This window comes from Vipera ursinii (assembly GCF_947247035.1).
Source record: "Vipera ursinii genome assembly, chromosome: 3".
Taxonomy (NCBI): domain Eukaryota; kingdom Metazoa; phylum Chordata; class Lepidosauria; order Squamata; family Viperidae; genus Vipera; species Vipera ursinii.
The window spans coordinates 185,073,080-185,101,035 of NC_139516.1; the positions used below are offsets into that span (position 1 = coordinate 185,073,080).

Below are 27,956 nucleotides of genomic sequence, written 5' to 3' on the forward strand. Positions count from 1 at the left end.
TACTTGGTAGTGCTATAGATAAATTTAGAACTAGATGTGGCTTAGATAGATTAGAAAGAAACAGGTAGATGTGCAAGTCATTTAGATACAGGTGCAGTTTGGAGTGATTTATTAGAGAAGGATTAGACCATGTGACTAGGCATATATTTAAAGGGATTTAAAACATGATTGATACCAGAAGATCCTTGCAACTGGTATAAGATGAAGAAAGCAGTGCTGAAATAGGTAGCATATCCTTTAGAATGGAGAGTAGCATGCACAGCTAGTAGATGTTTACATCCAGTAAAAGTTTCATTGTAGTGAATTTAGCAGATATCATACAACAGCAGGGCTCAACTTGTTTAAAACAGATGAACAGACTTGAATAATGTGGGTTTGTGTTTATGTGTCCGTGAATCTCTGTGTGTATGTGTATGTTGGTGTAAGCCCATTTAATATTCTGTGTTCCCAAGCAAACCAAAACCATACAGTAAATACAAAGGAGTACTGTGTGTACTAGCACAGAAAATCTGTCCTCTATATATGACAATTCCAACTCCAATCTTGCATCTTATTCCATCTTTTCTGAGCCAACAAAACATTGGGGTGGTTTTTTTCCTCTGTTTTAAAGATGTCTGTCATCTGACCCTCGTTTATCACAGAGCTGTGGCAGGAGAACTTGGAGAGTTCACTAGCAGCAACCCTTACATCAAACAGAATAGGTAAAAGGTCCTAGCACTTCTTTTGAACATTTATGAATACTACAGTAATGACCATAAAGCTCTCTGAAATTGCTTGAACCAGGTTTTAATCTCGGGGAAACCCAAAAAAAGTTTTCTGAAACTTCTAAATTAAGTCTTTATGATGGAATTAATTCTAATTAAGATAGAGTTCATATCACACTGTTGGAACTCTTAATACATTTTATCAAGCATGTTTGAAATCTGAAGCTCCACATATTTTTAATATGTGATACCAAAGTCCAATAACATACTACTGGGGTAAAGATTTTAAAAATCAGAAAACAACAACTGCAACTGACTCGTGGCAAGTTTGGCTGAAGATTCCTTCTCAACTTCATTTGAATGATTTAAAGTTGTCTGGACTGAATAGTTCCACGTTTCATCTAATTAGATTTACTGGCAAGATTGCCAATAATATCTATGTCTATTAAATCCCGTTTCATAAAATAAGTAAGACTTAGCTCTTCTTCAGGAGTACAAAGTATAAACATCACACATTTTCCTCAATAGATTGAGAAAAAAAGAAGAAAGAAAAATATTGATGCAAAAAGTCTCCTAGTGTTGCTGTTCCAGTTCAGACAGAAATGCAAGTCTTCCTAGGTGTTACTGAACAAACAGTGGAACTGCTCCTCTAAGCATCCTAAAACATGTCTCACATACAGACTCTAGCACATTATAGTGTGTATTAGGGCAACACTAGTGGTTTGGTAGAGAGATCTAAGACAATCTGAACATCTATTCATATTTCTTAAACAAGCAGTTAAATAACATATTCTCGTTTTTCAGCATTTTGTTCATCATTTTTTTTCATTTAGAATCCTTTGGGAAAACAAATGACTACAAGATGGCAACAAACAAATGCAGAAAACACCCAACATTTTTCTCCCATATCCTGTCCTTTGGTTTTTTTTTACAGTCCTCTGCCTTGTAGGAGAGGAGAGAAAAGCAGAGCAGATCTTCCTCCAAAGAGGACAAAAAACGAGTCAGCCAGGGATGGAAATGGACAGAGGGCAAACTTTAAAACATTTGGAGTGTTTGGAATAAAACTGGATGTTTGCCCATCCTAACCTGAGTTATACCACTTCTATACATTGTTGTTGTTAGCTGCAAAGTCGTGTCCGACTCATCGCGACCCTATGGACAACGTTCCTCCAGGCCTTCCTGTCCTCTACCATCTTCTGGAGTCCATTTAAGCTCACGCCTACTGCTTCAGTGACTCCATCCAGCCACCTCATTCTCTGTCGTCCCCTTCTCCTATTGCTCTCAATCTTTCCCAGCATTAGGCTCTTCTCCAGTGAGTCCTTCCTTCTCATTAGGTGGCCAAAGTATTTGAGTTTTAGCTTCAGGATCTGGCCTTCTAAAGAGCAGTCAGGGTTGATCTCGTCTTCCTTACATTAGAAACTACAAATATTTTCATATTCCCTAGATTTGTAATGGGGCTACTATTGTTTTAGCTGGGAACCAGGATACTAAGTTTTTCATGATAGTCAAGGGGTGCTTGTATTGCCAGTAGTACTGTGTTTCCCCGAAAGTAAACCCACCCTCGAATGTAAGGCCCAGCTGATTTTTTTGGGGTGGGCCTAATATAATCCCTCCCCCTGAAAGTAAGCCCTACTTAAGGGCTTGTATGGACGGCCTGCCTGTGACAAGGCAAAGCCTATGTGGGAGGGGGGATCTGACCCACAGTACCAGTAAACTGGTTCGCAAGATCTCAAGAAATTAGAAAGTCTGATTGAACTTTTTTTTGGGGGGGGCTGCAAAAAAAAGTTAAGTAGTTCTGCTTTCTCCCTGTTGCTTGTCACCTACTTGCCATTTTCTCCCACTAATGTGATAATCATTTGCTTAACTTTTATCTTGTTTTTTACATGTTGAAAGAAGTTTTTTTTCATTATTATTGCAGGAACTTGACTCAAAGGTACACAGATACTCAGATTTGGCCTCAGCTCCTGGCAACAATGACTAAACTTGACCAGGAAGCTAAAATTCAGTTTGATCTCCAGAGAATACAAGGGAATTTAACATGTAGATTGGAAAGTAAAATAAATAATCAACCTACTTGTCAGTTCTATAACGAACCTGGCTGAAGCCATCTTGGTTGTTCTAGGTTGCCACAAGAAATGGAAGGGGTACGGAGTATTTTTGCTAGTCTAAACAATTCTGGCTCCCGTGGGAACCAAGGTCATTCTATTAATTAGCTTAGTGGGTCGGGTATTTTGTTAGAAAGCCAGCCAAATTATTCGACTGGGGAACATAGCTGATTTCATAGTACTCGGGTAGGAAGTTTGTAATAGTGTAACTCTTTGGAGGGAATTTCAGACTTGGTTTCACTTTTGACCATACCAATATTTTGTAACCAATAAACATGTTCTTTGAAGAAATCTATAACCTCAGAGTTTTGATTTTGTTGGTTTCACCATCAGAACCATGACACTTACTCTGGAAAGAAACAGTGGCAACCTATTTCTGTACTGATGTTAAGAAAATTATCATAGCATCTCACTGAAGCTACCAGGCCTGTGTAGAGATTTTATTTTTACAGTTATGCACACTTTATTTTATTTATTTATTTTATTACATTTATATACTGCCCTTTCCCTGAGGACTCAGGGCGGTTTACAGGGAATTAAAAACCAACAATACAAAAGTTAAAACCAATTTAAAAAAGATTAAACTAACCCTGTGCAATTAAAACCCCGATTAAAATAAATTACTCCTCAGCCTGGGCCCGAGAGCTCGAAGAGCCAGGTCTTCAGGCCCCGGCAGAATGAACGGAGGTCGGGGGCAGTCCTCAGCTCCACTGGCAGCTGGTTCCAGAGGGCAGGCGCCCCCACTGAGAAGGCCCTATCCCTGGGTGTCACCCACCTGCAATCTCTTACCGGTGGGACCCTGAGCAGACCCTCACTTATTGTGAATCATGTGTTATAGGACCAGATTTTCAGAAAGACTATGTGCTCACTTCTGAGATTATTCAAGCAATAAAGTCCCTGTGAGAATAATTCTTCTAAATCTTCCAGGGAAGCTCTTCCTATTAAGTGCCTCACTCTGAGAAATCCTCAGAAAAAGATATTAAGTGAGTTCTGAAGAGCAACATTGCTGAAAGAACAATGTATTTTCTGGGGCACAAGATATTCTGGGGCACAAGATATTCTGGGGCACAAGATATTCAATGTATTCTCTGGGGCACCGCCCTGAGTCCTTTGGGAGAAGGGCGGTATACAAATTAAATTAATAAATAATAAATAAATATTCCAAAATGAGTTTTTCTAAATGGGGTGGAAGGAGGAACTCTTAATATTGAGTCTTTCTCTATGTGGTGACTGTGGCAGGCATATAATATATTCCATGAGAAACCAACTAACTGCTGTCCCAGATAGTTTACAAAGTTTTACCTTAAGGGTACCTTCAAAAGAGGTCTATAAATTGGACCCCTTGGAGGGTGATACTGTATAAGTGAATAGCAAAGACAATAGAAGCTTCTTCATTTCCAGAACTGTCTTCTTAAGGTTCACTTACAAACAGATACAAAAATCACAACATGTTTAACATCATTATTTCTTTGCTAAGAGAAATACCATTTTTTTTTAAAAAAGGCTGTTGTTAAAAGCCTAAGAAAGGAAGTAAAAACAAATAATAATCTTTTATGGTTTTTAAGCAATGAACTGTATCGTTTTTGAAATTTTAAAAAAGTCACCCTGAATTGTGCCTAAAAATACAGACAATTTCTCTTCTATTGATACAATTTATAAGAAAAATGTCTTCATTTGACAACACATACTTGTCATTACCGAATCTCTGGCTGTGAAGAGGTTGCTTATGCATTTATTTTCTCTTCTTGGAAGCCACATTCAGCATTTCAATAATGTGCTCTGATTTTTTTTAATGCAACTTCTTCTACTTAAAATCACCCTTAATGAAGATGGAGAAAATAAATCATAGACTTATTTTCTTCACTTCTTTTCTTTAACATCGTATTGTGGGTGAAATGTTTATATTAACTCTATTTTTTCTTCTTCTCTGGCCTAAGACATTTTCCTGAAGAATCAGTTAACCAGAGGAGTTCATTATTTTCACTACATCTTAGTCATGCAAATGAGGTTGAGTCTTCTCTCATGTTTCCTGCTGCTGCAGGCTGAATATGGTAAATTAGTCCATATTAGGATTTGAGCAGGCGAAGAAAGAGATTCCTACCTTTTGTCAGAGTTCACATGCCACACTAAGACATAATGTGAATTTTTGGGTTTTGGTTTAGCATAATCTGCCAAGCCCTTGTGAGCTATAAATAATGATTTATGCCTTAGAATGGTCTGTAATCTCAGATAGTTATATTTGATCACTATTTGTTTCAAATTTTAAAGAAGTAGGATAGGAAGAGTATTGATGCCTTTGAATTTTGATATTGGAGAAGACTCCTGAGAATACTGTGGACAACCAAGGAAACAAACCAATGGATCAATGAAGAAATCAAGCCACAGTTTATATTAAGGAACAAATGACCAGACTGAAATTATACTACTTTGGACACATTATGTGAAGACTCAGTACTCTAATGCTGGGAAAGGTTGAAGGAAAGAAAAGAAGAGGAGAATGAAGAGCAAAATGGATGGACTCAGTCACAATGATAATAAGTACTCTATTGAGAGACTAGAAGGAACAGGTTAAGCATAGATAGTCGTGGACAAAATGTATCTATGTGGTCACTAGGAGTCAAAAATGATTTGATGGCATATAATCAATTAATCTTTCAAAATATGGAGAAGTCTTACATAGTTTTAAATTTTCATTAAAGATGTGTATTCATTTAAAAAAGAAAGTCCAGATCCTTATTTATTAAAGATTTCATACATTCCATTGGGCTATGTATGGAAGGGGCATGGAACAACAGGAATTTTTTTTTGTTATGAAGATATATGCTTAAAATATTGGTCAATTGAATAATATGGTGGTATCATTGAATGGAATATTGTTTGTGTCCTTAATTCTGTTATGATCCAATTGTATAGGCATTGAGAGCAATGGACCAAATTTACTTTAGGAAAATGAATCTGGCTCCTAAGAATTTCTGTAAGGGATCTTGTAAAACTAGATAGTCTTAAATTGGTCTGGGTTCATTGCTCAGATAATTTACAGTATGCTAAATTCTCTTCTTATTACTCTTAATGTAAAACTCACTGAATGGAATATAACTGGTTTCTAAATAGGCATGTATAAGATTGTAGTGTTGATTTTTTTTGTTATTCTTTTGTTTTTATAAAATATTTTCTTATTTTATTTTGCTATTTTTAATATATGTCCCAAGTTCATTCTATTTAACATAAATACAGCATTCTTCTGTTTAAAATGTGATGGCATTGTTGTTGCTTTTTTTTCTTTCCACCACTGTACTTTGTAACTGTCAAAGGATGGCCTTCAAGTGAATGAATCATAGTTAGACTCAGAATTATTCTAAATAATTCTAAAATGTTCTGGAAAATATAGTTTGATACTATCTTTTGAAATTTGTGAGATTTACAAGGTGAAGAGGTTATAGCTGTGCCATATGTCAACGCTGCTAATACCGGATGTTCTTGCTTTGACAACTTATGGAGATGTTTTTCTTTCCTATGCTTTCTTCTTAGAATTAGATGATAGTGGGAATGGGGGTGGGGAGGAGGAATGTGATGGGAGTTAGTTAGACATGACAACATTGTAAAAGTGTATGAACTCAGGGGCTTTTGAAATAAGAGATGATAAGAGATGGGGGTTGGAGAACAGGGGGGAAAATCTGCAATTCAAACTAATTGGAGAATGTGATTTATGACTGCTAATTAGAGGAGGGAATTTTATTTGATACCATGTGCTAAGGGGAGGAGAATTAATTAATTAATTAATTAATTAATTAATTAATTAATTGATTTTATTTGTATACCGCCCTTCTCCCGAAGGACTCAATTAAGATTTTGGCTTTGACCATGTATGTGCCGAAGCTATGCTACTCGAATAAAGGTTCTTTAAGGTAAACAATGCCTTGAAGTTCTTTGAAGAATTTCATTTGTCGGAACCATGACACCATAACAATTCTGAAACAATGGCTTAATCTTACAGAGGTTTTATGGACCATGTAAGTTAGGATTAAAAATTTAATTTTGGGACTATTAAAACAAGAAATTACATAGCAATTAAAATACCACAACCCAAACAGGAATGCAAAAGATATAAAATATTAGGGCTCTTTTATCTGCCAATGGAATCACATACTTTTAAATCTATTTCAAATTAAGTACAATATTTGGAAGAGTATTAAAGTAACACATTTTGTTCTTACGTCTTTAAAATTATGATAATTTGTGAACAGGCTTTATTGGTATGGAATTGCATGCTTTATATAGTAGGTATTAATATACTATGCTTATAATATGTGATCTGGAAATTTAGGAAAGAATTTGGTCGGCAAGTAAATAAATTCCCAGGGTTTTAACACTTAAATGCATCCAAACCAGGGATAACATTTTGTGGATTACATTAAATGTGCAACAAACACATAATATCTTCTGATGGCTGCCCCCCCCCACACATATGTGAAGATTCTAATATCTTCTCATAATATCTTCTGATTCTGACATAATATCTTCTGATATCTTCTAACATATGATAGTCTAAAGAAGGCACACCTAACATATGATGGATTATGTGTGACAATGGTCACTTCCTAACCTGTTTCACCAATTATTAACTGTCTGCATGGACAGGAAGAGTTACTCTACTGAAGATCTTTGGGAATAGAAAGTTCTAATGAAAAGGAACATGTAATCTAGCTATTTATGTTACCTTCTTTATAGGCAAGGTGGGCGATTATTACCATGGAAAGTCCAGAAAGGCAGAGTTGGACCAATAATAATTAGTCCCTCAAATGGAGAAAACACATGCTTTTACAGTGCATTTTAGGCTTTAAAAGCATTATGAAAAAGTTCTGAATGCTATTAATATCATGCTGTCAAATTTTGGTACCAACCACATCTGATTTGGAATACACAGCCACATAGTAATGAAGAGATTTGAAGGTCACCAAAAATGATCTTAAGATCTCATAGTCACACTTCTTGTTCACTCATACTAAACATCAAATATGTTTGACATAGGAAAATTCCTTATCAATCCAATTAAAAGTAAAAAATAGCATTAAGGAGCAGGAGCTATGTAGGAGACAGTATAGGGAGCCATAGCAATTATCCTACATACTTCTTTGTTAAGACACAGATACTGAGACAAACTTGTATAACATCAAAAATCCCAAGTGAGTTCTTAGAGTTTTATGGTTAATCTTCAGCAGTTGTCAGAATGTCTTGCAGATTGCAAGAGGTGGACAAAAGGAAAATATAGCTAAGGGCAAGTGCAAACTCTTGACTAAGTAAAGAATAGATACAAAAATGTCATAATAGTACAATTGGTCCTTAGTGTGGTACAGAACAGAAGCATTGTGATTTTTTTTCTGCCAATGCAGTTTCAGGATTAGTCTTCTTGTTATGAGGCTGGGAAATGTAATATAATGACATTTCTTTTCTTTCCCGCTCTCCCACACTTGCCCTCTGAAGAAAGCCAATCTTCTTAAGCTAGAATGGCAGAATGGTGTACCATCTAAGGCCATAGGGCCACATGCCTGCTTGAAATGCCTTAGATGCAACTTCTAATGCCTACAAATCTTTTACTTGATAGGGAAAATATAGGGGAAAAACACAACCCAAAAGGTATCAGTCATATGAACTGTATTCAGAACAATGTTTTTCAATCAATTTTACTTTACTCCATTTACACCTGTGTAAGCAACACTCCTTGAAATCCCTAATTTAGTCACTAGAGCACATACTAACTGTGCATTCATCAGTGTTACAAGGATAGAATGAGGGGTAGGTCTGTTTTTAATGCTTGCCTGCCGAATAGAAAAGATAAAATTATAGTACAATATGGTAGCTTTTTATTTGATCCAAATCCTGAACATTGGAACAGTGATACTGAAATAATTACTGCATGGTGTTCGAAGAGTGCAGACACCAGCACACACATATACTTTTGCATAATCATTGAGCATTCAAATATGTTTCTTTCTTTCTCTCTACCTATACAAACACATATACACAGATGGAAAAGTGGTTTTGCCATAGTAAGTTCTGCAAATACAGTTATAGGATTCATAGTTGCATATCACATTTCACTGTTTAACTTCAGCCGTAATAAAAAATCTGTTAGCAATGGAAACAGTAATATTTCCTAAATAGGAAACATGCTGTTCCAAATCTCAACTGGATCCTGTAAATCAGGAGCGGTTATTGTTGTTGGTTAAGGACAACTTTCTTGGACTGAGTATCAATCTAATTCAGTATCCCTTCATTAAAATTTTCTGATGCCAAATCCACATGAATACAGTGAAATAATGGAATAATAATCTGTTCTTTTCCACTGCTCCAAGAATCCAGCAGCCTATGATTTATGAGTGTGTATGAGAAATAAGAGGGACGCAGTGGCTCGGTGGATTAGGATGCTGAGCTTGTTGATCAGAAGGTCAGCAGTTTGGCGGGTCGAATCCCGAGTGCCATGTAACAGAGTGAGCGCCTGTTACTCGTCCCAGCTTCTGCCAACCTAGCAGTTCGAAAGCACGTAAAAATGCAAGTAGAAAAATAGGGACCACTACAGTGGGAAGGTAACAGTGTTCCGTGCGCCTTTGGCGTCTAGTCATGCCGGCCACATGACCACGGAGACGTCCTCGGACAAGCGCTGGCTCTTCGGCTATGAAACGGAGATGAGCACCGGCCCCTAGAGTCGGAAACGACTAGCATGCATGTGTGGGGGAACCTTTACCTTTATGAGAAATAACTGATGTTAATCAGGTGAGATGATCTTATTTTGACCTCTTTGGTCATAGACTGAGGAAGTCTGAAACATACCAGGAAGCATATTTTCAGGAAAAAAATAGTGAAGCTTAGGTCATATTGATTACACGTTATATGCTGTCTTCTACTACAAAAATTTGGCTATCTAAAAGTTCTTAACAGTTTCCTTCTTTCCCTCCTCTAATCTTCCAATCTTCTGGACATGCTGTATCTCCAAAGACAACTATGGTTTTAATTTAAATTCTCTTATTTGGCTTATTTCCTGTCTCCTATGAAAAGCCAAATGATGTAATTCATATACTTTCTGAAGTCTAGTTGGCACATTATAACATAGTACCACTTTATTAAAAAAGTTATTTTCACATTACTCCTATTAAATGATACACATGTATAACTCAAATTGCAATTTCTTTCCAGAACCAGACACAAGTATATTTCAATCAACTATTCTCATGTTCCAGACTCTGGGTGAATTAAAATCCCATGCATTAACAATTTACCTGAATAAAGACATCTGTGTCATCATGTAATGTACTATTATAAATTGCACTCTGTATTCAGTTTTCTTCATTTCCCAAATAATATTACATGATACAGATTTCTAGACTGTTCTGTCCCAGTATGAGCTATTGATACTTATAGGATGGGCAAAGTGTAACTTGGAATCAAGCAGGTAACTGAAAAACTAACTCAATTCATTCCTAGAAGTTCCTATTATTTTAGAATGAAGATTCTATTAATTAATTAATAAACTTGATATAACTGCCCATCTCACTAAAGGCAACTCTACGAAGCGTGCAATAATAGCTAAAAGAAAACAATTATGAAAACAGAAAATACAAATATAAAAAAAACATAGCAATAAATTCCTAAAAAACAAAATACCACCATAACTGAAAAAATGCTGACCTTAACAATGGAGCCATCCAGACAAGCTCTGTCTGAGATTATGCTTCTTCTTGATCAAGAAGAATCAGAAAAGTGGATACAAAGAATTAAATAAGTAGGAAGCTAAGTTTCCCCTGTTGTTTTTTCCCCATTCCTATTGTTGTGATTACATCAACATGCTCTGGGTCCCATCAATTAAATAATGCCATCTGGCGAGGCCCAGGAAACTCATCTTTTCTGTCATGACACCTGCCCTCTGGAACACCATGTCCCTTGAGATACAGTATGTATTCTTGCACCCTGGCCTTATTTAAATGTTCGATTAAAATCTAACCTTATCCCCAGGTGCTGGGTTAGTATGGATACATGTATGGTCTTCTGGTTTTAAACGATTGGATTCTCCCACCCCCAGATTTCCATGATTTCTGCCTTTTTTAGAATTTTTGGTTATACTTTATAAGTAGCTCAGAGTTGTAACATAATGGGGTGGCCCAGTGGTGGGATTCAAATCTGTGAACAACCAGTTCTCTGCATGGATGCCGCTTCTGGAAGTCCATTCTGGGCCTGGGCAACAAAAAATTAGCTACCGGTTACTGGCTGAATCCCACCAGTGGGGTGGCCTATACATTTCATAAATAAAAAAATAAAGAAAAAGAATCATGTACGAGTGCAAGACCAAAGAAAGTTAGGTTCACATACTGTAATATTATAAACCCCTGATCTGAGTCAGCAAACCAAAAGTCTTAACATACTGTGCCCCAACAAATCAGACAAATGATGGATGAATTATGGCCTGAATTATACATAATAAAATCTGATCTTAGCAAAAGAGCAAACAAACAAACAAAACGAACTGTGCAATTACTATTGAACCCAGTCTAGAATCTTCTTTACACCCAGCTGCTGAATGTTTTTACAGCATCATCATCCAATAATAGAAATAGTCCTCATAGTGTCTCTTTAAATTAGGAATAGTCATGTGGGTCACTGAAGGGTCATGTGAAATGACTTCCTGGAAGATTACAGTGATGAGAATATGTAGGCATTTATTTAACAAAAAGTTCCTTTTAGTGTCAGATAGCCTGGTTATACGTGTATTACAGTTCTGTCTTCATAACCTAGTCATTATAGGCCTCTTCCTCCTCTGAATTCTCTCATTTATCAATGTATTTTTGGAAATGTGGCTTGGAAATGAAGGTTGCCTTCAGGGCACTACTATGCTGAAGTTTATTATTCATAGTAAGCATTTCATCCTTGAACCGTTGTGTGGTCTTTGCTGAGGTTTCTTTGGAACAGACTGGCCTAGTTTCCCTATCAATTCACATTTAAATGTGTTCAGGGAGCATGACCTAGTTGGCTCCCTGCTGTCTCAGAAGACTTAAACTGGAAGGATAGGGAGAAGCCACATGCAGCCCTATATTTTGCTTGCAAGAGAGAGGAAGAGTAGAAAGAGGCAGGAATGGAAGACAAGTGCTGTAAGAAACACAAAATAAAACAATAAATACCCAAAAATAAAACAGGGCTATTAAGCAAGCTACTGTGCATAAGAAGAGTAGTCATAACTATTCACCCATTCTTAGTTCTTTCTTAGTTGTTTGGTCCATTTGCAAATGTGCACCTTCTAAGACACCTATTAGATTTATCATATCATAGATTTATCATTAGATTTATGTTATGATAGATATATCATATCATAGTTATCATTAGATAAATCTTATTAGTTTTATCATATTGGATTTACAATACACATAGCTATGACAGAATGCAGAATTTTTTGTTGCAATGTGCTGTTTTCTTTCCTGCCCAACATGTGATGATTGCAAATACCATATTCCTGTGAACTCTGTCAAAGAAATCCCTTGCATATTTAATTCTGCTCGTGGCCACGTATCATCATAAATAGCAGCTGCTATTTTTAGAGAACATTTTCAAGTGGTTAGATCTGGTGCTGTTTCAGGGAAGTGGAAGAAAATAAATAGTTGTGGCATGTTCTGGTTCCTCCATTAAAGAGAACATCCCTCACCTCCCATCTTTTCTGCAAATCTAGAAAATCATACAGCTTTAAAATAAACTATACATCTTCATTATGTTTACATTATGTCAAGGAAAAGATCGGGTAGGCAAACAGCATTGTAACCTGGATTTAAGAAAGGGACTGACCAAAATACAGGAAGGTTGTTGAATGTTGAGTTAGTTTCTGGATTCCATGGAAGTACAAGAATATTCCTGAACAACAGACACTCTTTTTGTATTGGAAGTAGTGTTAGGCAGGTGCATGAAGAGTGTTTGTGTGTGTGTGTTTGAATCAATGTTGACTCTGGCAAGTGCCTGGATACATCCTTGCAGTTTTCTTGCCAAGACTTTGGAAGTGGTTTGCCATTCTTCTATAAGAGGAGTAGATTGATATATTTGTAAAAACAGATTAATACGGTTGTTCTTCAATATCTCAGCTAGGTTTCACACATCCTCTTTTACTTCCTTGAGTTTCTGTCCTTGACTTTTTAGGGCTTGTTTACTTATGTCCCTTCCCCCCACTTTCCCTTTCGGTACCTTTCCCAGCTTAATTTCCCTTGATTTATACTTCCTCCCTGGACTACATTAGAACGTAGGTCAGATACCAGGAAGCATTGTACAACTTCCTGATTAAGCAAAAGCACCAGCATTTTGTGTGGAAATTGTACATTCAGAAGATTGATGGTATGAAGTTGTATAAGAGCAGCAGCAGTGCCAATATTTTTATTATACATTTCTGGGCTATAGATCAGAAGCATTCTGGAGCTGAGGGCTTTTTCGGTGGGAAATTTTTCTCGACCTATTTGCAGAATTACTTTCTTTTAAAGGCTCTCAGGTCCTATGACATTATGTTATGTAAGTACATTTATTTTTCCAAGCATTTAAAGATTTTTATAATCTTTTGAGTGTCAGAGACATCCTATTATTATTTTTTTGTCACAAAGGGACAGAGAAGAAACTAATTGTGACAAAGTTTTGCAATAGTATTATTTCACAACATACTGTATGTAGGACTCAAGATCACTGTTCCATATTTAAATAAAATGAATGCAAAAAGAAATGAACCAGCCAAGGACAGTTTTTAGCCATATAGACTTTGCCGGTTTTATGAAGACATTCTCCAAATGATACACAAGATTGATGTCAAAAACATAGGAGAAGTCAGAAGGTTACAAAATCTGAAAAGAGATATTTCTTTTATAGCCTCTGCAAATCATCTGAGAATCTCCTATACATAAGGTGAAATAGAAGTCCAATTATAGTTGTCACAAAACAATAGGAACTTGACTATGACACCTTTCTAAATTAATCCTAGTGTCAGTTTACACTGATAATAATTATTCTTTGCTGCTTCTAACTAATGTGAATGCTTCAGAACTGTTTCATAATACAGGAGAGGTTATTTTAAATCTTTATAATTACACACAGTAGTAATAATTTAGATCATAAAATTGCAAAATACGAGAGTGATTTTCACTTAATTAGAATTTTCTGATTAGAATTCTTTCATTACAATCTTTTAAAAAATCATAATAAACATATAATTAGACTATAGGTGGAAAAATGATTTGCCTGGTTCATGCATTATAAAATGCTGCTTAATGAATGGCATATGTGCATCTATTTCATAAATGAGTACCTACCAGTTATTACTAGGGATCAGTGAGAGCTGCCACATCTGTAGAAAGGAATGCAGATGTTGATTACTATAGGATGAATACAGTGATGGGATTCAACCTGTTCGCACCAGTTTGGCAGAACTGGTAGCTAATTTTTTGTTGCCCAGGCCCAGAATGGACTTCCGGAGGCAGTATCCACACAGAGAACTGGTTGTTCACATATTTGAATGCCACAGCTGGATGAATATCTTTATACAGTATACCAAAGCACCCTATGCTTTGGATTAGTGACAGCCAGAAACTTTTTGGGCATTCACTCTGAACACATTGGAGTTCAAAATGTGTAAGGACTAATGGGATTCATGGATTGATTGGTTATGTGCCATCCAATTGTTGTTGACAGTTTGAGATCACATAGGTAGATTTTTCCCCATGACAATATTTATTTATTTATTTATTTATTTATTTATTTATTTATTCGGTTTATATACCGCCCTACTCCCAAAGGACTCAGGGTAGTTTACAAGGCAAAATTTAAAAACAATACAATATAAAATTAAAATTAAATTAAGTCTAGCCGCAAAAAATTAAAATCACAATTTAAAAACATTAAACCCCTCAGTCCAGACCAGATAGCTCAAAGAGCCAGGTTTTTAGGTCACGGCGAAATGAACGAAGGTCGGGGGCAGTCCGGAGTTCCGTTAGCAGTTGATTCCATAGGGCAGGAGCACCCACAGAGAATGCCCTCCCCCTGGGGATCGCCCGTCGGCAATCCTTGACCGGCGGTACCCTGAGGATGCCCTCCCTGTGGGAGCACACAGGACGGTGGGAAATTGACGCTGGCAGCAGGTGCTCCCTCAGATAATCCAGGCCCATGCCATTTAGGGCTTTATAGGTCATCACCATCACCTTGAATCTCACCCTAACCTAGCCTTTTGGGTCTTCCAGTGGTGTACTCATCACTTCTATAACTGAGTATCACATTGTTGCTGGTGGACCTCTTCTCAGCATTAAAGTCTTCTCCAGAGAAGGACTAATGGGACACATTCCCAATCTTTTCATGAGTAGTGTACCACCTCCATTCTTGTCCATGATATGTTTCACCTTGAAGTGCAGTTTTTTGAATGGCTTTTGAATTTCCTTGTACTCTGAATGATCATAGCAGACCGCAATAGAATTTATTATCAGAACTTTGTATAGAATGGATGGATTTATCTTACAAGTATTCTATGAAAAATCTATAGTAGATTCTCAGGTCATTTGAAGGATTCTGCTAAGCTGTGACTCTTTTCTATATTTGAATTGTAGCATATGCAGTCTATGCTACAGAGATGATTGAGGGGAGGAAAGCTGCATCTTTCTTAGATAAAATTCTAGGTTGGGAGGTATCTTGGTTTGCATGACGTCCTGGTTCTAATGGAGCAGGTATGTAGCTCAAGAATATACTTAAAGTCAACACCATCTATATTGTCAGGGTATTCTATGATTTCAAGCTTCTAAGCTTATTAAGAGCCTTTTAAAAATTAGGTTAGAGCAATGTATCTTTTGCTTCTTGCTGCCTTGCAAAAACTTTAGCCACCTAGATTATCATTAGATTTAAAAATTCTAAACATGAAGCATTCTTTTAAGTTAATTGAACTGTCTCGTTGCATTTCTAGCCTAATTCAAAGTTCTACTGTTAAAATTTAATATCTTAAATTATTTGACCCCAGAATAGTTTAACAATCTCTTTTACTCTTGTGATCATGTTTAATATCTAAGATCTGGATCAGAGATCATAGGCCCTCTCAAAAACAGTGTCCAGCCATGGTTCCAAAATTCCTCTGTTGGATTTGAGACTGCTTCTCAGTTGTTTCTGGCCAGCCACAAAGATTCAAGGGGGTTGGTATACTCCAGATCCCATCATTTAAATAATGCCACTTTGTGCAAATAAGATGAAGTGCCTTCTCTGTTGCTGCATTTGCCCAATGGAATAGTATCCAAGAGCCATGGTGGGACAGTGGTTAGAATGCAGTATTGCAGGCTAATTCTGCTGACTGCTAGCAGTTCAGCAGTTTGAGTATCACCAGCTCAAAGTTCTATCTTCTATCCTTCCAAGGTTGGTAAAATGAGGACTTAGATTGTTCGGGGTAATATGCTGACTCTGTAAACCACTCAGAGAGGGCTGTAAAGTATTGTGAAGTGGTATATAAGTCTAAATGCTATTGCTATTGCTATCCCCTCGAAGGTTTATATGACCCTCACCCTATGGGCCCCTAGGAAAGCATTCAACAGTCTCTGAGCTAGAATGATATGGGCTCCCACTAACTGCCAGCAATAATGCAGAATTATTGTTCCCCTCTCAAATTAGTCACCTTTTAATGTTTAGAGTCTCTTTCTTTTCTTTTTGACTCTATGCAACCTTTTGTAAAGCATTCAGCATCACTGATTGAAGACTGATTGAATATATATAGATTGAAGACTGAATATACACAGATAAATATTTCTTGTCTATTGTGATCTGCAACACGCCTCTTTTGCATCCATCTCCTGTATCTTATAAAATTATCATACAGTAGGATTTTTTCTGTATATTGTTTTCTTAAGGTTTTATCTTAAGAAGTGGCTTTTACATTCCTGTATAATTTTAATCTCGTAAATAAAAATGCCTATGTTTGTATTATGATTATCCAATACTTATTTGGAAGCAAGCCCATTAAACTTACAATGCAGGCTGAGCTGCACGAATCTTTTTTAACAACTAGGAAAAATCTAAAATGTCATTGCTGCATACTTATGAGTCAAGCCTAATACCATTCAAACCACCACTAATGTGTGAATAATAGTTGACAGTTTCCAAAGTGTACTAGTCAAATACAATTTAGATCAGATGTTTAACATGGTTTTGTGGCTCAGCGCATATTCTATTGCTGCAAAGCTAGAGATTTTTAATACCTCACCAACCATTTAGAGTCAAATATAATTGTATAATATTGCAATAAAAATGTCTGCTGGCATTTTAAACCGTATTCATGAATATTTTATTCTATATTTTAATAAAAGCATGGAGTTTAGTAGATTTTTATATCTTAGTGTAGTTTGAGTTATTTTATAGTTCACTTTAATTTTACAAAATGTTTCCTTCATTTTCACTTTAAATTATTTCCACCTGGTTATATTATATAAATGCCTTCATATCATGGATACACATTTCAACCGGCATTCCTTTCTATTAAAATATTACGTATAGAATGTCTCTATCTATTCATATACAAAATAAAGTGTTAAAATAAATACCAATAATCAATGAGATTATTGTTCATAATATATAGTTGCCCATCTCACAGATGTAACTCTGGGTAATATAGAGCCTCCCAGTTCAGGACAAATGCGACTGGTGCACAATTTATGCAAAGGTTTTCTAGGCCATGATTGCTACCTGCTCTTTCAGCAGGAGTTGTGAGTCCAGAAAGATCCTAGATTCTGTGCAAGGTCTATTTGGGACAGTGCAAACTCTTTCCAGGAGCAAAAATGATAAATTCCCAGATCTGGAAGTCACAAAACCCAAAGTCATTCAGTTTTGCCAAAGTTGATCTGAAGCCTGTTTTTCTTAACCCAATCCCCCACAGGTTCCAAATACTAAGACAAAACTTCCATAACATAATTAATTGGCCAGATTCCTTGTTTTGATGCTATTTTGTATATTACTTCTTTGCTGCCTCACACTTTTGTTGACAGTTCAGTAACTAACAACATCCTGCTGTTTATCTGAGGATAAAATGCCATAAGATTAGATTTTTGCCATCTAATTGCTATATTTGCTATATCTATATCTATATAGATTGATATATTTAGAGGAGGAGAATATTAGGGCATTTGAGTGAATTGGGATGCCCTTTATGAGATTATCTCTTTAATGGCTTTGCTGAAGAAATTAAAATCTTCCTTGGTAATTTTGGTTTTGGCTGAATTATCTCAGAAAATCTGGGTCACCTGGAATCAATCTGGAGCAATATATTGCACTGAAGAGTAGGATACTCTAAAGCAGTGTTTCTCAACTTCAGCAACTGTAAGATTCCTCAATCAGAATTCTGATAATTGAAGGCCACCCATCTTAAAGTTGCTGAGTTTGAGAAAAACTGCTCTAGGTATCAAATCCCCTAGTGCTCCAAAATTACTAATCCCCAAAATATACCTTCCATGTCTGAGTTGCCAGAATCCCATAGGTGGATAAACAACTAAATCAAAGAGCAGCTTATCTGGAGCTTCTTTCTTCCATAAGCCTGATCATTATTTAAATATTAAAGTAGGATTGCAAAGAACCAAATTCAATTTTTGTTTTCAATAGATTACAACCAGGTGGTGGCTGGGTGGGTGGGGGTGTCTGGTTACCCTGCCTCTTAGCATTTATAATTTACCTTTCAGTCTAGCTGATGTAGGAAAAGAAAGATATATTTTAGATGTCAGTAAGCAACAATAACAAAACTTTTTTTTAAAAAAAAACATAAGTTAAAGTGATAACTGCAATGATGGAAGTAAACATCATTTGTAGTTTGTTGGTGATGTATTTCCAGTTCACCATGGAGACTTTAGGACAATAATTCTGGAATTCTGGAATCAATGTCTGTTAATCTACTTTAGTATTTCTCAACCTTGGCAATTTGAAGCTGTTCAGTAAAGATGGCTAGGGAATTTTGGGAGCTGAAGTCCACAGGTCTTCAAGCAGCCAAGGCTGAGTAACACTGATCTATGTGTCATGGTTCCGATAGAGACAAATAAAGCAGAACTCAGAGGCTTGCAAATTCCTCAAAGAACATGTTTATTGATACAAACTATCAGCACTTCAAACGTGAAACAAAGTCTGAAGAGATGCATAACAATTCCCCGATACCAAGTTAAGAAATCCCACCCCTAAGGCTATGCAAGCAACTATGTTTCCCCATACAGCTTGTTGGTGCGCTTTTCATGAAACGCCCAGCACACAGTCTCAGGAGTAGCCAATGACCTTGGTTCCCAGGAGAGAAAGTCCAAGAGAGAAAGTCTGTTTTGTCTAGCGCAACACCTGGCAACCCCCCCCTCCCTCTGTGCTTTGTGTCAACTAGAAACGAGAAGGAAAAAATGGCTGCAGCCATGCTCATTCTAAAGTTGACATAATGTCTTCCAGAAATACTGGTTGCATATCCTCCATTCTGACAGAGATATGTAATTTTACCCCAGTTCAGTTAGAGATGATTTGAGTGAACTAAAATCCTCTGGAACTACTGTTGAATTGCAAAAGGATTCTATAGTTGAAATTCTATTATTGTCACCAACATTTCTCACCACTTTAGTTGTTGCATATATACTGTAGATATGAATACCAGCTTAGCCTCTGGCATTCAGAACCTCAGGTGATGTAGAATCCATGTTTGTGTTGTATATCCTATAATTGCAAAGCATTGTGGCATTTCAAGAGCTTATAATTAACAGTGGCAAAAGCTGCTTTTTTTGGCAACTGTGGACTGTACAAACTGTTCCTTTGAATTCCTGGAGAAATGTCCAGTTTAAAGCCCTAAATACTGTAATTTGGAACACTAAATTGCTATGCTATACTTTTTTCATTTTGATATTCTGCTTGAAACAAGGTTTTTTTTAGACAAAATGGAAGATTTTTACTAGCAACATGAATCTTTGTTCTTCCAATCTCTCTTCAACTAGATATGTATACCCATAATATAAGCATGTGAGAAAGCTGGGCATTGATGGCTGCTGGCATCCATAATGATTACTGAATGGTATTGTTTCCAAAGAGGCTCAGTTTGTTACATCTTTAAGCACACATACTGTAAATTATGAATCCCATTGTTCCTTTGGTGCAATTTCTCTCTTTGTCAAAAAGAGGCGCCACATACTGGTGTGACATTTTATCAGCACAAATTTCTACATCTTTTTTCATTAAAAAGGGGGAAGGGGATTTTGGTTTTGTGATAAGGGTGGATTGGAAAGAAATGGTATGTGACTTTTTGACCATCTATTTTCCTACTTACGATCACCCTGTGGTATTCCAGGTTTATATTCAGCTGTATGAAATCACACTTGGGGATTCCGTGGTGGAGGTAGCTTGAGAATGATTTGGAGGATAAATATATGCATTTCTAACCTGCTTTTCAGTAACAGCTGAAAGCATCTGCAATGCTTTACATTGTACTTATTAAAGCTACTTAAAAAAAGGGGGAGGGGACTTGCAAACCTGAATGATAGGGTTAGATCTAAATTACTTGCCACAATATAATAAAATAGTACAATAGGGGGATTGCAATTTTTTAAAGGAAAAAAAACACCACTTAATCTCTTATCTCCCTCTTTCTCTCTGTGTGACATAATAGATTATTATTGCAATTAGTGAATCATTTAGCAAACAAATATTATATTTACTGTATACATTATTGTCACTAGGATGATTACAACTGCCATTACTGATATTTACCTAAGGCAGGTTACAATTTGAGTCTAGTGAAAGTCTTGGATTAAAATACTAAATTCCTGTCATAGTGTGTGGGAAAATAAGGAATAAAATAAAGTTTTAGTAGCACTTTGTTCTCAGACATGATAGCAATGGTATTTCTTAGATGTCAGAACAGTTAGCCTCTGCAGAACCCATTGTAGAAAGATGTAAATAATTAAAAATAAATTAGGTACCACTTAATTCTTCCCTCACACCAGTTTATTAAATTAGAATGCCCCAACTAAACATTGGCCCTATTCACATCAAGTTCTCCTAATATACACACATATATTTGTATTCCTTGCTAACCTCTAGAAAACAAGATGAGGAATATCCAGCCCTCCTTATGTTGCTGAATTTTTATTGTTAGTATCCCTCACTCTAGCTAGTGCAGCTAAGAATTGTGAGTTTAGTAAGAGACACAAGTTCTTGATACCTAGTTTAAAGTTTACCAGATCTGGGCAAATTCTTTCATCTATGCAACTATAGAACAAGAGGGGTGCTATTATTTTTTATGTATGTTTTTTTTCCTGCAGGCCTATTCTAAGAACTGAAGCAGAACATGAGACTGTCTATAAAATAATGAAAGTCATTCCTGATATCAATGAGCAACTATCTGAAGAACAGATGAAGGAAATCAGCAAAGTAGTTCTAAGAGAATACTGGGTGAAGGGAAGTACAGGTAGGTAAAAAAAGAGTGGTTACCTCTTGAAGGAACAGAGGTACCAGCTACTGTAAGCCAAAATAAGAAATGGTGGAACTTTTAGTCCAGTTTTATTTTAGAACCAAAGCTACACTAAGAACTGAACCAATCTATTTTATTAGATTAGTTGTGTAATTACTTTTTCCCCCTATCGCAGACAATTTTAGCAAATAACTTTTTAATGCAAGATTACATTTGAAGAATGAATTCCACTTTGGGGGTATCTTTTATTTTTCTCTTGTTCCATTGACATTCCCTTTCATCTCTACTCTTAGTGCTGAAGTTTATTTCCTTCCTCCTGTTCTATAATGGAAAGTAAAATGTCATTATTCTGCTAGAAAGATAGATGTGAAAAGACGTTTAATGAGAAATGCAGATATGGTGGTCATTTTTTACCATTAGATTATGCATTTTTTTTCAAGTGCTAAAACTGGAATCTTTTGTTATTAAATAATCTGCTTTAACATTGTAACTTTTGTCCTTCTTTTACATCCCTTATCCAAATCCTCCTTTTTCTTTCTGACTTTTCATTCTTCCTTACATGACACTCTCAAATATATTGAAGGTGCATCTAATATTGATGCTACATAAAATGAAATGATAACACATCCAGAACATCTGTTAACCAGCCACAGTGGCTTTATACATAGGTTAAAAAGTTCTAAAGACAAAATAATGGTCACCAGTATAGGGCCAAAACAGCATATAGAAGTTGAACTACCAAAACATACTTCTTCCAATCTTTAATTTACAACCACAATCCTGGAATATGCTGAGGCTGATAGTGTCACAGACTGCCAAGAGATTAGCAGGATCCATAGACTCAAACAGCCCGACTTGCTGCAGGAAGTCAGATAACAAGATCTCCATAGCTAATTGTCTTCCAATAAAGACTGGAAATCAGATTAAAAAGTGTTCTGGTATATATGATACATTTTGAGGATATATTTGAAAAGCAGCATTTAGTTACCATGATGTCAAATAATGTTATTTTCAAAATGCCTCACAAATTAGTTTTAACGAGTCTTTGAAGGGTTTGAAGCATGATTTGAATCAATCAAATATGTTCATTGGTAAGAGTTAACTATTGTGTTGATCCTTTGAAATACAAATATAAGCCAACTAAGAAGAACATTGTAAATGAAGGGCATGTTATTAATAGACAGACTAAGATGTAATCTGAGAAGACAGGAATTACATTAGCATAAATTAAGACAATGAAAAGGACAATTTTAAGGTCAAAGCTTGTGATTAGAATGATTGGGGTGAAAACTGGCAAAACAACTTTATCCAAATCTTGTTTACTATCTTGGCTACCAGGACAGTTGTGTTGGATTAGATGCTCTATTGATTTAATATATTCAGTAAAACCTGCAATATGGTGGCATAGAATGAGATCTAAAATTGTTGAGGATTAATGTGCAAACAAGATAAAAGGTAATCTTAATGATTCAGACTGCCACATTATGCTTTTAAAGGAAAAGCAGCTCTGCATCAATGTGCAATCTTTTCCAGTCCTTTGAACCTGTAAAGCAATATTTCAATCTCATCTGATTTGGCAGGCTAAAAATAAACACAAGATTGACTTTTTCCTAAGTGAAACTGACTACAAAAATAATGCATGCCTGATGTGTCTTTAATCTTCCAAGATCATTTTATATAAGCAAGTCGGGGGGCTAGAGATATGAAAAGTAATGATGTTGCTTCCTCATATAACTCTACAATAATAACTTCATTTTTTTTTTAAAAAAATTGTATTGCAAAGACTTCACATACGTTAAATCAAATGCACCCGCATATCAAACATCCATATGCTTGACAGGTCTAATATCATGCAGAATTAGACATACATGACATGAACATAGGGATGTCATGAACCAACATGAACCAACACCAGCTTTTAGATACTTACATACCGACATCTGACACAGATACATAAATCATGGTATTTGGGTCAAGATGTACTTGCCTTCCTTGCCTTTTCTTCCCCTATGTCCCTAGCAGACATCCATAATGTCATTGCTGAATCTAAATTCATGGGTGTGTGCTCCTTTGAGTCAATCTTGACTCCTGGTGACTGCTTGGACAAGTCTCTGAGTTTTCTTGGCAAGGTTTTTCCCCAGAACTGATTGCCCATAGCTTTATTTCTAGGATTGAGAAAGAGATTGACTGGCCCAAGATCACCAACTGGCTTTAGCCTAAGGCAAGACTAGAATTCATGGTCTCCTGGCTTCTAGCCTAACACTTCTAGCCTAACACTAGCCTACATCAAACTGATTCTCTAAAAGCCTCTCACATGGATGGAATTAAGAATACAGTTTTAACATTGCTGACTTTACTACTGACATGTCCTTGTTACTTTTAAGATTTCCACTGCTTAGCAATAATAGCAAATATAAGCACATCTTTGTGTTTTCTATTATGAAGAGTTTAAGATGAACCTTTCACATCTGTGAAAGGACAAACTATCCTGATGAATATAATGGTAGCATGGAGCCTGCTTGAGTGTGTTTAAAGTAACCACTGATTATTTTACCAGAAAAATGAAAAAGCAGCATCAAGAAAAAGGAAATGGGATAGTTGAGATTTATCTAAACTTTTCTAGTGCTAATTGATGTGTGTAGAGAAAAAGTATGCATAATTATAATAATTTCAGTAAAAAAGAATGTAATTTACCACGTTGGAGAAGCCTTTGTGCCTATTCTGTCTGTAAGGTTGGTGGTCATTTGTATGTAAAACAGATGGTCAATCAAACCCACATCTTCAAATGGAGAATGTCCTCTAACAATTTGTAAAACAGAATGTCCACCTCTTTAAAATAAAATAAAAACCACCTGATTTATATGCTTTGAAATACTTATACATCAAAGATGTGAGGACCCTTCTCAGACCCATTCATCTGGCACACTAAAGAAAGTGAGGTACATAAAAAATTAGACAGGAGCTTGGGATACTGTCATCTTGACTTTTTTAACCACCCTGCAGTCACCCAACTTCCAAGGTACAGAATATACTTCCTTGGGAATTGCCCTCAACTTCCACTTTTCTTGTTTATAGAAAGATCCTCCTATTCAATAATTGTTTTTAGTCTTAGTTTTGTTTAATGGTGGTTTTGACAATTGTGTGAGATTGAAAGCACCAATTTTTCTTATTGATGCTTTCTGAATCTCTCTGAAAACAGATAGAAAATATATGCAAAAAGTTGCTCCATAATTGACAGTGGTTTTAAATTGCATTGCAGATATGCCTAAAAACGTATTTACTAGTTCACTCTCCCACCCTCTTCCCCCAAGATATATGGAAGTTTGAAGGCCAGAAAAAGGTTCTATACAGGGTCTTGGTCTTTAAGATTTTCAAGATCATTTCCTTTCATTCCATTAATTAAATTGGACATTATATGTGCTCAACTATGAAAAATCCATGTATAATAAAAACGGACTTGTTTTGCCTTGTGGCTTGGTCATTTTTGAGTTGTGCCTGGTCAAAATTAAATGAAAGGGTAGAGGGATAGTATTTTGAAGAAAAAAAAAACGGATTTGGACCTGGATAAAGGTAGTCCTTGACTTATGACTAAAATTAGAACTGAAACATATGTCTCTAAGCAGTGCAGTTGTTAAATGAATCACTTCTGATTTGATAACATTTTTTTGCTGCAGTTGTTTAACAAATAATGCAGTTGATAAGCAAATTTGGCTTTGCCTATTGATTTTGCCTATCAGAAGCCTGCTGGGAAAGTCTCTAATGACAATCATGAGACCTCAGATCACTACAACTGTCTCAGACACATCCCAGTTGCCAAGCACCTGACTGTGGGGATGCTATGACAATTGTAAGTATGAAGACTGGTTGTAAGTGCCATTATAACTTTGAACAGTTGTTAAATGAATGGTTATAAGTCAAGAACTACCTATAGAGAAGTTCTACAGTTCTGCCACATGCAAAATGCTCCTGGGAAGGAGAAATGGTACCAGCTACTGTCACTGCTGTGCTGCTACAACTTGAAGTGTGAAAAACCCGTGAAAAAGGGAGGGAAAAGTTGTTGAGAATCATTAGTTGGCTCCAGTGGTGGGATTCAGCTGGCAGAATTGGTAGCTAAATCCAAAAGTCCGTTCTAGGCCTCAGAGACCCAGGCCTGCATCCAATAAGAGAACCAGTTGTTCAGGTATTTCAATCCCACCACTAGTTGGCTCCCTTGAGACCATTTTTCCTTGTTATAGTAAAGCAAGAGTTTTCACCATGAATGTGCATGGGAAAAGTGTTCTGGAACTCTGGGAACTAGTTGGAATGTTGAGAATACATTTTGGGCATAGTTGGAATGTGGAGAATATATTTTATGCTCATTTGCAAAGTCTCTAATCTCAAAACAGCTACTATAAAATAGCAAAGCACTACTTTCATTCCTTCTTCCCTTCTTTCTCTTTGGGCTGGGGGCCATACCACAAAGTGCTAGCTGCACCCTCCCAATAAGTTTGTTTCCTTAAAAAAAAGAGAGAGAGAACAAAGCTTTAGGGGCTGCTGTGCAGGTTTAGAAGTTTGTTGGAAATAAAGGAGATGCTAGAAAGCAGCACTTTGCCAGTTGCCGCATTTTGTTTCAAATAAAAAAGTTTTATTTTAAGAAGCAAAATGTCAGATAGGCTGGGAATGTAGATGATTCCAGGGAAACTGCTGGGGCACAATAGTGTCTTCATAGAGACTTTGGTTCTACAAATGTACACACTATATGCTGGTTGCAAATATACAAGCTGAAAATCAGCTAACAGGCATCCATATTCAGACTGTACATGTGTTTCACCTACTTTCTTGCTATTATAAAAAGAGGGTTTCATGGCTAAATATTTGACAGGCTATAACTTTTGTCAGATGAACTACATGCATTTTGGTGGTCATTGGCATTGTAGGAGGACATGATTTGTCATTTCAGAGGTCATAGGAGCATGTATGTTTAATTTAGATATGGGTGTCATCAATCAATCATGTATTCTTTTAAAAGCAAAAGAGGAAAATTGAGAGTTTCCAACATGTTTCGTTAAAATATGTTGACTAAATTGCACATGTAGGTTTGTTATACTTCTGTATGCTGTAAAAGTATTAGTTCATTTTCTGTAACTGCATGTGAAATTATGATCTGTTTCTATTTTAATTTTAATTCCAGTGGATGCAAGCCAAGGATTCTATGTAATACTTAGAGGCTCTGTTAAGTCACTGACAAAGCATTACAAAAGACTTATTGGAGGACATTTTATTTCAGTGTCTCCTCAGGTGACTTCTGTTACAAATGAATCAAACCCAACCTATTTAGCATCATCTGATATGGTAAGTTTAACAGAGATCCACCATTAATCAAATATTAGTAGAAATATTTGAGAAGGTCAAACTGGATACCTACATTTTTCTTCTCAAACAATTGTTTCAAAACATATAAGGAAAATAGGACTTAAATACACAAAATCTGATCCAATACCCTTAATAAAAACCATTTTTGTTTGTTTGTTTGTCCCTTCAAGTCAATGAAGACTCCTGGTGACTGCCTGGACTTGTCACTGCAGTTTTCTTGGTAGCATTTTTATAGAATTGTTTCCCACTATCTCCTTCTTAGGGCTGAAAGAGAGGTCTGGCTCAAGATCACCCTACTAAGTCTAAAGTAGGGCAAGAACTCACAGCCTTGCATTTTGTAGCCTAAAGCCTTAAGACCTCCTTCTCTGGTTATCCAAGAATCATCTCCTCTTGTTGAATACAACAAGCATTTTTCTAAGCACACCACCTTTTTTCTTGCAGTATTGATAGCCATCTTTAGAGATCAATCATAATGGGTTAAAGGTCTAAGGCAGAATACCACTTCACCAAACAAGCTCTTACATTTACTAATAGTATTGTGTTACATTTATCTCTTATTGCTAAAATATTGGTTTTTGAATTCTGTGTAGGGCTAGTGCAAACTTGGGGGGGGGTGTTTGTGTGAGTGTGTGACAGGCGCATATGTGCTTCCAAGTCAGTCTTGACTCCTGAAAATCACATGGAAAAATTCATGCAAAGTTCATGGCAGCATTTTTAGAAGTGATTTGGTATTGCTTTCTTCCTAATTGTGTGTGTATGTGGGAGAATGAGAGAGAGAGAATGACTGGCTCAAAGTCATATAGCCGGTGGTGGGATTCAGCCGGTTCACATCACTTTGGCAGAACCGGTAGCTAATTTTTTGTTGCCAAGGCCCAGAATGGATTTCCAGAAGCGGCATCCACACAGAGAACTGGTTGTTCACATATTTGAATCCCACTACTGCATACAGCTGGCTTGTATTCCTAAAGTCACTAGGAACTATAATATCAACCTTGGAAAGACTTGAAATGAATAAAATAACAGCTCTAGTCTAAACATCAGGCTGACTGTAACAGACCATAATAATTTTTATAATTTCCTAGTCTTAATTTGGGAGATCCAATGGATCGTGCTAGAAGGTGTGGGGTTAGTCAAGATCTGAGAATACTTATTTCCAATAAGTACAAAGGTTCTTTCTTGGTAGCTCATCATATAAAGTCCTGGCATGTTGTATTACAACTGCCATGGCCAAGCTAGATGAGATTGACAGTTAACAATAGTTTGTTGGCCCTTAACATAGGATGTGTACACTCAGAACAAATGGTTACTTGGTTTAGTTCTGGAAATTTCTAATACAGACTTGAATCATTGCAT

At 36.3% G+C, this 27,956-nt stretch overlaps 1 protein-coding gene across 1 annotated transcript in view; it reads left to right on the forward strand.

Moving 5' to 3' along the window:
• Positions 1-27,956, forward strand: part of CNBD1 (cyclic nucleotide binding domain containing 1) — a gene marked incomplete at its 3' end in the record, with an annotated part of 133,334 nt that overhangs the window by 36,576 nt on the left and 68,802 nt on the right. Inside the window, exons 3-4 of the mRNA XM_083360330.1 lie at positions 21,103-21,248; positions 26,422-26,582. Coding sequence (XP_083216456.1) covers positions 21,103-21,248; positions 26,422-26,582 — 307 coding nt within the window. The remainder of the gene's footprint in view (positions 1-21,102; positions 21,249-26,421; positions 26,583-27,956) is intronic.